Below are 14,469 nucleotides of genomic sequence, written 5' to 3' on the forward strand. Positions count from 1 at the left end.
AGACATGTCCACATCCTGCTGTCCTCCTACACAACCTGACCTTGTCATTCTCAGGTGATTTTCCACAGAGACACGAGTGTGGCCGTTTAGTCTGCGCGTGTGCGCAGGCGCGCGTGTCAACGTGTGTGGCGTGTGAGTACGTCTGTGCCCACTGTGCCGTATTTATTTATTTGTTTGTTGGTAGCATAGGTATGATGAAATGTTTTTGAAAAAGCACTGAGCCACTGTGGCTCGCCTGCAGCCATGTGAGCATGAAAGAGGGGGGAGAAGGGGGAGAGCGCAGGAATGGATGCGGGAGGGTGAGCAAAGTGAGAGGCAGCAGAGGGAGGATGACAGAGAAGGGAGTAGGGTGAGAGGAGAGAAGGTGCAGCGAGGAGTGGGGGGACTGTGACGCACACCGATCGACTCTGCTCGCAGCTGATTGGCCGCGGTGCCTGCCAGTCAGAGGAGCTGGGTCTCGGGCGCTGCTTGGAGAGCAGATTATGAAGCGGAGCGCAACCAGCGGCAGTCTCCTCTTATTGTCTCAATGGCTGCACACGCATTCCTCCTCTGCTCCCTCGCCTTGCTGTCCGCTCTCAGCCGGCCTGGCCTCTCGTTCCACGACGAAGAAGGGCTGCCAGGACTTACCTATGACGAAGTGCCTGAGATACTGGACAGGAGGTAAATCCATCTCTACGGCTGTGAACAGAGGAGGGGTGTAGGGGAGGGGGAGGGGTACACGGAGATGCATGCAGGGATGCTGAGATGCTGATGTGTTCTCGTAGGGTCGTTTTTGTCGCCCCTCTCTTTCTCCTTTGCGACGCTTTTAAACATTTCACCTTGGCTTTGCCTCAAATGATGGGTTCGGGCAGTGTTGGTGCGCCAGAAAGAGCTGAGGTGCGAGGCTTTGTTTGCCTCAGTGTTGGGGACTGCATCAGACGCTGCTCATCGATCACGGATGGGGCTGTTGTCTCTGTACAGTAGTGCTGGTCTGGCAAGAGGAAGCTAAATAAGGTTGGGGCAGTGGGCCTGCAGGAGAGGTAGAGGAAGGAAGGAGAGGAGAGAGAAGAGAAGACAAGGAAGCAGGAAGGAAAGGTAAACAAGGATGGGACAGGGTGGAGAGGATGCATCAGGGATGGTCTGTTGGGGTCTGTTTACTGATGCAGTCATTGGGAGAGGAGGGGGAGAGAGAGAGGAAGAGTGGAGAGGAGAATTTAGCCAGCTATGTCTGCATAATGCACATGCAGTCCTGCAGGTCAAATCTGGATAAAATATTCAGGGCTCGAATGTACAGGCGTCCACAACAGTGTGACGGGACAGCAGCGAGCAAGCAGCCAGTTCCTGCTTACAGAGACATCACAGCAAAGACCTGTAATACGGTGCCAAATCCATGTAAGGCTCTTGAATCTATGCCACGCACGATGGTTCAACAATCCTCTATAGCACAAACGCTTCAGAGCCAAGCAGAGTACTCTTTAATCAGAGTTCAAATGATTTCCCTTGTTATTGCACTTTGAGTGTGGTAATACACTGTGGAGGGTGGGAGATTATTACTGCGATGCTTTCATTTATTGCACGAACAATCTTATCTGTACATGTTTGCAAGTCCGGGGCACAAATAACTTGGATTTAGAGCCTAATATAAGAATTCTCGCGGGATTTCTTTCATTCCAGCTCAATTTGGAGTCGTAAAACCCGACAGATAGCCTCTGACAGAGGAAGGCTGCGCAAACATCTCCAGGGGTTTGTGAGCCTATTGCCTGGATCAAACTTTGTATGTAACTCTGCAACGTAACAGCTCTGGTCCCCAGACACAGCCTCGGTCTCAGCGCTGACACACTCCGAAATGCTGTTATATAAAAGCAGCCTCGTAGTGGAGCATAACACTGGAGACGTAGAAGGAAGGTACAGTGAGATGGAAGGTTTCACAGGAAAGTAATGACAAGAAAAAAGGCAGGAAACTAGACATTGTGAGTGAAGTGATGTCTGGTGCAATATGGAAGTGGCAAAGTTTAATAGCCTAGAGCGTCGCAGCATTATAAAGCCCATAGACATATTTAATCTATCTATAGCTAAATATCTAAACTTTTAAGCATGTTATAATTAAATACATTTTAAATAATATTCAAAATTTTCCAGTAAACTTTTGGCAATTTAAATATATATATTTACATATATACTATAAATTTCTAGTAGGATTCAAATGAAGTTGTAATTTTGGAAATCACACACTGAGAGAGAAAACGCACGAGGTTCTGTGACTGCAGTTTAAAGTTCTTATGAAGAGTTTTAATGTTTCTGTTTGGACCTTTTTATGCTGCAAGACTGAGAAGTCTTGGAGACCTGAGACCTTCACAACATGCTCCTCTGACGTTGTGAATATAACATCAGAAGAGCATGTTGTAATGTTTAATGTTTAATGTTTTAATGTTTAATGTTTAATGTTTTAATCAAACTTAAGTAGGTTCAGTTATCCGTGGGATCCAGTTTTAAATTAGTAACGTCCCAATACATTTCTCAAACAGTTACACAAGTTACTTGGTAACAGTATCTTGAGTCTGTGACATCACACTTGCATTTCATCACTCCCACTGTACAGTGAAAAATAGCCTCCGACTGTTTATAATTCCCAGTGGTGTCTAGAATAGCACACGATGTCTTGCATGCTTTTCCATATTAAGGTAAATTTATTCTCAAGTTACAAAAACCTGTCAATATAAATAGTTTTATATAAAACTGTGTTTTTTGCAAAGAACACATAGCAAGTATACAACTCATCAAAGCTACAAGTTGCACCCACTCTCCCACACATGCTCGCTTCAGTCTGTTTATCAGTCATATGGCTGTAAAAAGTGTATCCATCACGTTCTGCAGTCAGCAGGTGCTGAAATGTGTTTTGGCGTCTTGACTTTAACACAGAGATTAGAGGTCAAAGTGCTAGATTTCCAGGAAATGACTGTTGAGTGATCCTATTTGGAGAAAGATTAAAGGGTTAAAAAGACCAGCAGCTAATTTTAGAATATTTCGCTAACTATTTAAAATCATAAAAATGTGTGCTGTGTTTACAAAATGAAAAAAATCAAGTCAAAAGTGAACAATCATGTGTTCTGGTCCCTGTCTGAATGCATTCATAGCGTTTCAGCACTGCTGCCCTGACCCTTAACCCTTTGATCTCAAAGGAGCAGGAAGATTTGCACAACTCTAGCACAACCAGAGCTACACAGAAATAGCAGCCAGACGCCAACCAACTCCTAAATCTTAATCTGCACTAATAAATCTATTAATAGGCCGACACCTGCACAGTCTGGGATTGAGACATGTTTTCCTGCCTTGCCAGGGATAATAATTTATTGTCTGATTAAGTAATTTTAAACAATTGAAAGTAGAGGATGTTTTGCATGCCTAAAAAAATATTATGGCTCTGACATTAATGTTAGCCAGCAATAGAAGTTCTTCCTGTACATGAAATGCTGCCAAATCTGGGTTTGAAGTTTCATGTAGGTATAATACAAGGAAACATGAGCAGCTAGAACACATCACTGGATGCACAGCTGAGCTACACAATGACAGCGATTGTAGGCTGAGAGATCTGAAATGAGTGGATAAATATATGTTAAAGAAATGTTACCTCTCATCATTTTGTTACATTTTGAATAAAAACATTCAGTTTAAAAATGGTGAGATGAATTAACCGCAGTATTTAAAGTAAAACTCATTGTACAAAGGCTGTCGAATGTAAAGGGTTGGATGAACTGATGGTGGTTTACAGAGCAGTGCAGCGCTCTGTGTTAGCAGAAGCTAACGGGACTTGTTTACAAGTTTGGGGATCAGGCACCACGCCTTTTCTCTGCTCAGCAGCTCACAGCAGAAGCCCAGACGAGCCGAGATAATCAGCTATCTGCACGCTCGAGCAAGAATGTCCAGTAAACATGTACCGATTGATCCCACGTGTAGGCTCGATAGAACCAGAGGCTGAAAATGCTAAAAGTGCTGAAAATATCTGTAATTTTAAGATTGTCATCATTATGTATTGAGGCTATCATCATGCTGTTAAAGTGGACACGAATAATGCACGGGAGCACGTTTGAACATTTGCAGGGGGGTTTATTTATTTTGTCATATGTGAGGGGACTGCGGTGACCCAAGGAGTGGCTCCGGCTTGGCTTTGATTATATAAAGGGTTTGTTCAGCACTCAGGCACCGTGTGACGGGCTGAGCCAATGATGGGGCTGCAGAAGTCCAGGTCTGCTGATATCTGCTGAACTGGCACAGGAACAATCGGCTGGGCTTTAGTTAGCACTTGCACACTTGCGCAGCCTCCTCTGGCAGCTATCAGCCAGCTGAGGCCCGGGAAGATGTGCAGGAAGACGTCCTTGTTTGCTTGTGGTTGATTTAGTTCATCTGAGTGTTAAAACCGGTGACTGTAACTGAAATGTTTTCATTAACTCGTATGAATATCAGAGAGAAAATATATATCAGATATTATTTGCTTTTTTGTAGCTATAATATCATATACGTCCCCAATATTAGTGCAGGCAGTCAGTGAGCAGCAGCCAAGTGTCTACCACGTAGTGAGGTTTCAGTTGCAGCTGCCTGCTGCCAAATGTAGTGCTTTTGGCAGCTGTTTCATACAGTCATGCTTACCCAGCATTCACCAGGCAAATATAAATATTTGGATTTACCATATACATAAACCCTGTTATTGTTTTTCATACAGTAGCTTAGCGAGCCAGTACGTGGGAGCAAGTCCTTTGGAATGTATACATAAGAATACAGACACATAGTGCAGGAAGACTTGATGTAAAAGTTGGCACAGGTGTGCCATAAATGAGGCTGACACCAGAGCGTGTACTCATTACAATTCAGCAGAAATCATCATGCCGATGCCGCTGAACTGATGATTATTATTATTATTCCTGCAAATGCTCACCTGATACCTGCAGCGATGTAGCAAGAAAGCTGAAATGTCAACAGTGTTGTTGCTGTGCACAGAAAGCCAGAGTCTCTATCCACGTGTTTCATTCCACAAGCTTATTACAGAATTTCATGTTTTGTTTTTTAATATTTTTTTTATCCATATACCCGAAATTTAGGGCTGCCACGATTAGTCGACTAGTCACGATTACGTTGACTATTAAAATCGTCGACGACTGATTTAATAGTCGACACGTCGTTTGAAGCTTTGTAAGATCCCAAAAGACGCAGGAATAAGTAGCAGGATTTAAGAGTGTAATAACGGACTGAAACAGAAGATGGCAGCACTGCATGTACAAGGATGCCAGCTGCCGTTAAACCCCGAAGAAGAAGAAGCTGTGTCCCAGAATTCATAGCGCAGCCCAGCTCAGTTTCCAACAATGGCGGCAGCTAGTTAGTTTTAATATTACTCTTATTATTCTTTCTGGGTCACAAAATAAACGTTTAACATATTTTCAGGCGAGAATGTAGCTGTGTAAACCTCAAATATCTGCTCAGTTTATCAAGACGCCACATATTTTCAAAAGCGCTCCGACGTTTTCGGAGACATCTGTTACCCACTAGCTCGATAGCTAGCCGGGGGCTAGGCTAACTAGAGCCGTGAGAACACCGGACTCCCGGCTAATTGTTTTCAAACCCACCGCAGTCTTTCACTACTCAGGTTAAACATGATATATAAGTCACTTAGATAACTTAAAAATGTTATTGTTTGGCTTTTTTTTTTGTATTTTATTTGTTCCTGAGTAAATCGGTTTGGCTGAGATTAAAGTTATAGTTTTTACACAGCTGAAGTGTGAGATGCTCGAGAATTTACTCCGGTGTCCTGTTATATTTTAGATAGCAAGGAGTTTATTAAACTTCACCGAAACAATCTGCAAATTTCATGGAAAAAAACATAACCTGTTGTATAAGTAACAGTGAGAAGGTCATATATCTCTAATAATGATTTGATATATTTTTATATAAAAATGAAAGGAGATATTTATTTCACACACATTTTCCTGCCATGTTTTGGATCGTCATGGCCAAAGTTGAAATCGCTTGGACGTCTGTACAGAAGTCACGATTTCAGAGGTCAGGTCTGATGCAGTCTCCTGTTGTGAACGCTGCAGCCTCTGACATCAGTCCTTAATCTCTTCATCTTGTTCTGGGCCTCGTCTCTCATAACTTGGGCCCCAGTGGACCTGGCCTGTACTTACCACTAATCCTAATCCATCTGACACTTCACTACACCATATTGCCCAGGTGGAAACGGCACCATATGGGCAAATAACTGCTCCAGTCTCCTGGCACTGATATGTCTGGCAGCTTCCTCCCAGACTGTAACCGTCTGATTCATTCGTCAGCTGTCTGCTTACCTGCACAGGATCCCACCTTCACCTTGGGCTCCTAATTAAAATTGTGTGAAATAAATCAGTATTTTTTAACTCTAAAATAAGTAAATAATAATAATAAATAAACTGTAAGAAAATAAACTCTCATGCCCCCTTATTATCACAGGATTTAATGGAGGTTGTTGCACTTTTGTCTGAAACATAATTGTGAGCAGTCCTTCACGGCAGATGTTTCAGTTGGCTTTTGTGCGTTTAAACGTAGTATAAATATTCATCCTCATTCTGTCTTTTAAGAAGAAATTTGCAGCGTTGATATTCAACTAAATAACAAAGATGATATCAATGACAGAAGTTCCCTCCATGCATTGTTTTTGTTGTACTGCAGTTCATAAAATGACTTGAAATGCTGAGAAACTGGCTAAAGTAATAGGGGATAGATGTTAATTGTAATACTCCAACAGATCTTGGGATTTAACTTTAATAAGCCCATTATAACTCTCTAGTGCAGAGCTTAGGAAGCCAGTCCAAATAATGGATGAGGGCATGTCACGATCAGACTGGACCACTGTAATAAACAGAAGTAGCTAGCGCCACGTCGTAAGCCAATTGTTGTATCACGTCTTTGATTAGACAGTTAAAAGGATCAGGATGAGCTTGAAGAAGTCCAGGCTGTGTGGAGTTTAAATAGACCAAGAGCAGCAGGGCAAGGACAAAGGTGTGGAAAAATCTGCTCCCAGCACACAGTGTGGGTCAGTCCCAAATCAAAGACACATTTATAGAAAAAGCCACACACCAGACCAACAACGATACAATGAGTAAATGTGTCGTTGTGCTCTGTGCACGCCCATATGGAAAGAAGTCTTTTAAATATGGCACATATACACGTATAAACAGATTAAAGAAGCATAAATATATTTCTGTACTGTGTATTGTGTATTTTGTTGTACAGTTATTTTATTTTCAACTTTAATTTATATATTTTATCTTATTCTTTCCCAGTTAAATTTACCCTTCATTCTAATTTGTGTTGTACAGTTATTTCATTTTTAATTTTAATTTTAATTTTTATATTTTATTTTATTTTATTCCTTCCTAGTTAAATTGACCCTTTTTAATTTTCATATTTATTTCCTATCTTATTCATAGCCTTTTCTTTTTTCTTTATGTCACGAGCAGTTGTCTAAGCATTTCACTGCATATCGTACTGTGTATGACTGTATGTGACAAATAAAATTTGAATTTAACTACCTAAAGACTATTTTAGAAGTCTGACCAGAAAGATTTTGTTATTCATTATTCAAAAACAAACTGAACTCGTGTTTTTACACCCGGCACACTAAACCTTTCAGAGAAGTTTGGAATTACTCAGCATCAAATGCAACAACTAAAAAACAACATTGTCTGTTCATGCAAGTAAATAACTGTATAAAGTGTATTTCACTATTTTTTCAGCTTTTATTTGTATAACAGTAAATTTAAAAATTCTTTGATAACAATAATAATTTGATTTTAGCATTAAAAACATGACTTTAGCTAATAAGCTTTTACATACTGGTGAATCAACTGTTACAGAGACTTAAAATGTGATTTTGTTAGTTACCATTAATGTTACTTTATGGCAGCGGTCTCCAACCTTTTTTGCACCAGGGACCGGTTTATGCCCGACAATATTTTCACGGACCGGCCTTTAAGGTGTCGCGGATAAATACAACAAAATAAAACTAGTACCGGTACTGAAAAAAAGAAGATTTATTCATAACACACGTGAAAAGACCCAGGAAAACCGAGTAAACGATAAAAACAATAAAATAACGCTGAAAACCGATAAAAACCCTGAAAACCAGACATTTCACACCTGAGCCTCAACTCTCGCGGCCCGGTACCAAACGACTCACGGACCGGTACCAGTCCGAGGTCCGGGGGTTGGGGACCGCTGTTCTAGAGCAGCTGTGGCATGAACCTGGCATTTGGTGGTATTTTGGTCTAAATGCTAAAACATAAACACATCAGTTAGATATATAAAACAGCTCGTTTTGTTGTGTTTCATGGAACATTTAGTTGCATGCAGAACATTAAAATGCACTTTTTTTTGCATAAGACTCAATTTTATGTAAACAGACCCTTTTTTTTATTGTTGTTGTGTTTGTAGAAAATGGATTTTTACAGCTGTTACAGATCGAGGCATTATTAACGAAAGAAAACTTCTGTGTTTCCCACAGCAAAGAGAACCCCAAACAAGCAACAAGAGTCACATCAAGTAAGTAACAGATCTGCTGTGACGCGAGGCCTGATTCAATCAAACCTGCCGTGGTCATTCTGACACTGATGTGCTGGGTAGACGTGACAAATGCATTTGCTTCCTCACACTGGAGACATTCAGCGTTATAAAGTGTGGATGCATATGATCCGTGCACACAGTCGTGCTGCTGTTTCTATGCTCTCTGACACAAAGGTGGAAAATTGATGAAAACATTCTTTTCAGTTACATAAACGTGTTTCTGGATCCAGATAATATTTGTAAACACTCAGCACCGTAACTGTGAAACAAACTGCCGATGAGTCAGTGTGATGACGCAAAACAGCTGGAAATAGATACGAGGCTGAGCAATGAGGTGCACACGAAGCCTCTTTGTGTCACCGTGTGCGTTTAATATCGTGCCATCGTTGCAGTATTGCAATCAGCCTTTTTTGTGTACCAACATATTCAACGATGCGGTAACGTGTGTGCGTGTTTTCAGGTCAAGATGGTGAGTACGGCTTAGAAAGCGAAGAGGTTTATTTGACGCCCGAAGATGAAAACCCACTCAGGAGAATACTGCAGGTACAGTCTCTCTGCTCTTGCCTGGCTCTCTCCACCATCAGCCGTTCGCTCGCACACACACACCGAAACACACACTAGGATGCTCGCAAACAGAACAGAGCATGCTCACTCAGCCGTACTGCATGACCTTGAATGTGGGAATATTGTAGTCTCATATTCACCAGAGGTAAAACATCTCTGCCACCCACACACAGGACTGCTGAAAACTCTGCAATAAACATGCTGTACACGCTGTTGCATCAGCGAATCAGTTAATACAGGTTAACTTTTATAAAGATTTTTATATTATTATAGTAACGACTGTAGTTTTGAAATGTTTTGGAAAAAGCCACACATACCCAGTTATTTAAGAGTAATATCACAGTGTGACTGCGTCTTTATATATATATTGTAAATTAGTGTCAAACAGCCTGCAGTGACATGTAGCCTTTGAGCACAGAGATTAAAGAGCCAGTTACTATTTTCACAACCAGCAGCTGCCACACAAATATCTGCAAATTCAGAAAGATCCTGTTTTCCACGCACAGCTCCTTCCTCATTTAGCATTCGAGTGGCGTTTGGACCGCTGAACTTTACACACGAGCGAAATTATAATCATGATGACAAGCTTGACAGAAAGGTGATTTTTCAATTGCCCTTTTGAAATCAAATATCACCGCATGCATAAAAAGGAGGCACGGCAGCTTGTGCACTAAGTCAAGCTCGCTCGGTGTGGAAATAAATCAGGAGGCGATTGTGTGCACGTGTCACGCTGACATATGCTGTGGAAGAGCAACGGTGACAGAAACGGCTGCACAGAGAAAGGATAACTTGGATTTATGGTCTCTGAAGCTGTTTCCCTGTAGAGCAGCTGGATCCACCAGGGTCTGCTGTTATGGAGGGAAAAGCAAAACTTTATACCGTTTACACTGTCGAATTGTTTGGCTCACATTATATAATTAAATAAAGTAATCACAGGTTACAGAATATTTTATGAGCCCCTTAAGCCCCGAGCCTAACTGATCTCCTTGCCCCTGTATCAGGGGGTGTTGGGGCTTAAGAGGTTAATTTGATTGGCTTCAACAAATAGAAATTCTTTTGATTTCTAGATGAACTTCTTTATTGAACGCACTGTCACAGCCACTTCCAGCCTTTGAAACAGGGAAAAGCACATATAGAAAAGCGTAGAAAGATGTAAAAGTGCAGCTACTTGTGCTTTTTCTGCAGATTTACTGTCATTTTTGAAATCGCTCCTGTGCTTAATGACTTTCTTCATATGTTGGCAGCCTTTTAACTGGCACCATCCTGGGATCTCTCACAGTAAGAGGAAGCTGCTCCAGTCTCTGATGGGGCCTTACGGCCCGCTGAGCGTGTCTTACAACGGGAAGACTTGCATTCTGTTTAAGGCAAAGCGACTCGCGATCCGCTACAGGAACCACACCTTTATCGATCTAACTGAAAGGGTCTTCAACCCAAACTCACCTGTGGACACTAAAGGCTCCATCTGCACCAAAGAGAAAGCTACGTAAGTCAGAGGACCCCTTACTGCGCAGCTGCTTTAACATTGTGCATGATGCATTATATTTCCTCTGTTTCTGTGTTAAATGTTTACGTTTCTTCTTTAAAGGCTTTCTTTAAAGTTTGGTGACGTGGAGGATTTGCGAGGTCTTGTAATAAGGTAAAAACACGCCGACTAACTTCCTACGTTTTGTTTATCACATTCAACATCATTGTTGTATTAGAACGTGCAGTTTAAGTGGTCGTGTGCAGACTGCACGTCTAACAAGCTGAACTGTGCCTCCACCAGGCTACAGATGTCCAACACTTTTTACGAGGCAGCTGGTCAAAACTGGTTCACACTAGACAGCGTCCACATCCACTACAACTGGACCCAAGAGGCTACATTCAATGCCAGCGAGGTCTACGCTCCCGCCACTTCCTCCTACCATTGCCAGCACGTCAGCAGCCTGCACAAATACGACACCCTGCTCGTGCCCAGCTCCCACACGGACACGTCTGCTAACTGGCACATCACGTTCACTGACTTCCAGGTATACTGTCGCACAAAGGGCACAGCCTTTGTTGTGTAACTCTTCTAATAATGTCTGCACATTTGCTATTATATATGTGTGCATGTGTGTGTGTTTGCCAGCTTTTTGCCTTCGTGCTACACCTGTTTGGCCACAGGTCAGTCAGTCTGTCCTTTTCCTGCCTGTTTGGCAGACCGTCAGCCTGTTTCTGTCTGCTCAGCCATCTGCTGAGGCTGTCTCAACCTGTCCATCTGCCCAGTAAGTTGTCCTCTTTAGTTCAGCCTAATCTCATCTCTCTGGCTTCTCTTTGCTCTTCCAGATCCAGGCCTTCAATGTTCAGTCAGACAAGTTTGCGTCGGCCAGTGACTGCGCGACTTTCCTGACACCGGCCATCCTCATGGGCTTGGTGACATCGTTGATTCTGCTCCTCGTCTTAGCCTACGCCCTGCATATGGTGGTTCACCTCAAGCACATCGACCGCTACGAGGAGCACAAAGCCACGGTCTACTTCCCCCGCAGTCCAGAGGCAGAGTTGCCAGACAAAAACAGTCTGTGAAGGAAAGCGAAGAGCCAGAAGATGGCAGGGGGGAGAGAAAGCTGAGGAGCAAGGCTGCGGGGAGCACAAGGGACTACAAGATCGAAAAAGTATCCTCCACTGAATATTTGTTTAACAAAATGACAACTTTGCCTGTTCATATGAAAACCTTCTAAGTCTTAACTGCTTTAAGTAAATGTAGACCGTGGTGGGATACTTTTTCTTCTTTCCTCACTGACCTGCATCTTGGCGTCCATATTTTGAACGAAGCCTGTGGATGTTCAAGCCTCTCCCAGAGATGGCTCATGACCCTGATGTCAAAGGTCAAGGTCTGTCCCGGGGCCCTGAAGGGCAACAGTGTATACAGCTCTTTACCCCAGTCGGCTATTAAACACCTTATCAGCCGACCAGCTGTAGCTAATACAGCTAACATCAGATGTATAAATGTATGTACTACACGGCCGACGAGCTTTTACGACAGAACTTTGTCTGACATTGTTGTAGGAACACTTCAAAGAGCCAGTTTTAGAGCAGAGATAGCCGTATTAGCTACATGCTGAAAAGTCCGCTTTGGCTAGTGCAGTGTTTCCTAATAATGAGGATTACAGAGAGGCTGGCTTAAGGTGCAGCTTAAAAGAATCAGATATGGCATGAAGTGGAAGGAGCTTGAAAAGCTGTGGACTGGTAAGCAAAGGGAAATTTCAGGAACCACTGGTCTAGCATGACTGGAGTGAATGTGCCGACACTACTGGCCCTTCAGAGCCTCTGGCATCTCTCACCCTGCCCCTGAACAAGACTGCTGCTTGGGACTTAACTGTGAAATGGCCTTTAAACAGACCAGCAAGATAAGGGGGTTTCTACCAACTAGCACAACATTGGTCAGTGCGAAAGCGCTAACCACAAACTCAAAGACTCTACAAGGAACTATGCTGCACAAGACGGCCCGTCGTAGGGCTTGGCAGGAACGCGGGTGATGAAACGACTCGTTGTTTGACCAGGGGAGGCCACGCCCTCCATCTGCACCACTGGATTTGACTGCCAAAGTGAAGCTACAACGAAGTTGCCATAAATTATGGTGAGAGACAGAATAATGTGAAAATAAAAGCTAACATACAGCTATGTACAAAACACAAAAGAGACACACAACATGTACAAAAGTGTCACTCTGCGGAGGTTTTTATATACATTGTAATCATGAATACTATTAGGTACAGGATGACTATGCTAATCCTCATAACCAAATACAAAGCTGTAGATACTTTAAGATCTCTATACGATCATAGCTGTTTACTATCTTCAAATACTGCACAAGTAACAAGCATAAGCGTCAGACATTGTGCTCGAGGATTGGTGAAAGTATCAATGCATATGATTTTTACGACAAAGGATTAACCTGTTACACTGTTTGTCTATTTGTTTTGCGCTGGGCTGGAGGATGTACGGTCCAGTTTCATTGAACTGTAAATTACAGTGCAAATTCCTACCATAGAAGGACAATGCTGTGGAATGCCGTCCATCCATCAGGACTCATAGATGCCATTATAATGCCAGATGCCACACTAGCAGCAGTAACAGCAGCAGTAAGTCATTACTTCTGATAAAAACACTCAGCATGACAGTAAATAGATATCTTAACATTCAATATGGCAGTTCTGTCAATCTGTAGCAGTGTGAAATGTGTTTTTGGTCATAAATGTATCCTACAAACTATGAAAAGGTTGGAGGCAGTTTGTCTGAGCACAGGCTGATGTAGACTGAACAATAAAAGATATTCAGAGGAAAAAAAGTCTGTTGTGTTTATATTAGAAGCAGTTTGCTGCACTTAAACACATCAATGCACATATTCAAAATATCCTCTTTTTGGTAACCTGCATAATATTGTTTCAAACACTTCGTTCATCTTGTTAACTGTTATTCAAATTTCAGATTTCCAGCTCAGTGTCCAGGTCGGGCGCCAGGCCCCCCCTCCTGTGTGCCATCTGCTCTCTCCTCTCACCTCTCTCTGATCTAAAATGTCTCACCTGCCGGCAGATATCCAATAAAACTCCTTCGTGGAAACATCCAAGGCAGTCGCAGCCATGAGTTAAATTGCAATCTCAAGCCAGGTCTCTTTTCTGCTTTTGAAAAGATGATCTCACAGGATAACTCTGTATCCACAGTTTGACATATTTTAACAGAGTTCACATTAAACTATTCATCCACATGGCACTGCAACAGGCTACAGTATGTGCCTCAGACTAGACGTGGCTATAATACGACTTGATGATGAATAATTATGAAATAATATGTTCAGCCCTTAACGTCACCCACAGCAGCTGAGATGCTACACTGACACCTAGTGGCAACACGTGATCCTATCAGCTAGCGCTTGGCAGTGGCAGCATCACAAATGGAGATTTCAAGCTGTGATGCAAGGGTTGGGTCAGTGCAGAAAGTTCTTGTTGAAACACGTTGTTGCTTCTTAAGTTTACGGAGATAAAAATTATAATTAAAAAAGTGTCACTGAAGCAAACAAACGACACATAACTGGGACATCAGACAGAACTGTCAGGTTTTTATACTCTGTAAAAGTAAGTAAGTAAGTAAAATTTATTTATATAGCGCTTTTCACAGATAAAAATCACAAAGTGCTTTACAACACAGGAAATGGGAATATAAAAACAATATAACAGTAAATAAAACAATGTAAAACAATAAAACAGCATAAGAAGAAATTAATCAAATGCTTTTCTAAATAAAAATGTCTTCAGCTGTTTCTTAAAAGAATCAATGGAGTCCGTGCAGCGAAGAGACAGTGGGAGAGAATTCCACAACCGT

At 42.2% G+C, this 14,469-nt stretch overlaps 1 protein-coding gene across 1 annotated transcript; it reads left to right on the forward strand.

The window, feature by feature from the left end:
• The first annotated feature begins 419 nt into the window (after positions 1–419).
• Positions 420–13,438, forward strand: atp6ap1lb (ATPase H+ transporting accessory protein 1 like b). Its single transcript, XM_085145706.1, has 7 exons — positions 420–660; positions 8,507–8,544; positions 9,026–9,108; positions 10,374–10,612; positions 10,715–10,765; positions 10,895–11,138; positions 11,437–13,438. The coding sequence occupies exons 1-7, from the start codon at positions 527–529 to the stop codon at positions 11,671–11,673; spliced, it is 1,026 nt and encodes a 341-aa protein (XP_085001832.1). The 5' UTR covers positions 420–526; the 3' UTR covers positions 11,674–13,438.
• The last annotated feature ends 1,031 nt before the right edge of the window (positions 13,439–14,469 follow it).

Source organism: Neolamprologus multifasciatus, chromosome 20 (assembly GCF_963576455.1).
Source record: "Neolamprologus multifasciatus chromosome 20, fNeoMul1.2, whole genome shotgun sequence".
Lineage (NCBI taxonomy): Eukaryota > Metazoa > Chordata > Actinopteri > Cichliformes > Cichlidae > Neolamprologus > Neolamprologus multifasciatus.

What these genes read in the sequence shown, in the direction of transcription:
- atp6ap1lb (XM_085145706.1), top strand. Translation starts at nt 527, where the DNA reads ATGGCTGCACACGCATTCCTCCTCTGCTCCCTCGCCTTGCTGTCCGCT. An exon ending in CACTCAGGAGAATACTGCAG is followed by an intron (nt 9,109 to 10,373) that starts GTACAGTCTCTC and finishes ATATGTTGGCAG; the next exon opens with CCTTTTAACTGGCACCATCC. An exon ending in TTGCGAGGTCTTGTAATAAG is followed by an intron (nt 10,766 to 10,894) that starts GTAAAAACACGC and finishes TGCCTCCACCAG; the next exon opens with GCTACAGATGTCCAACACTT.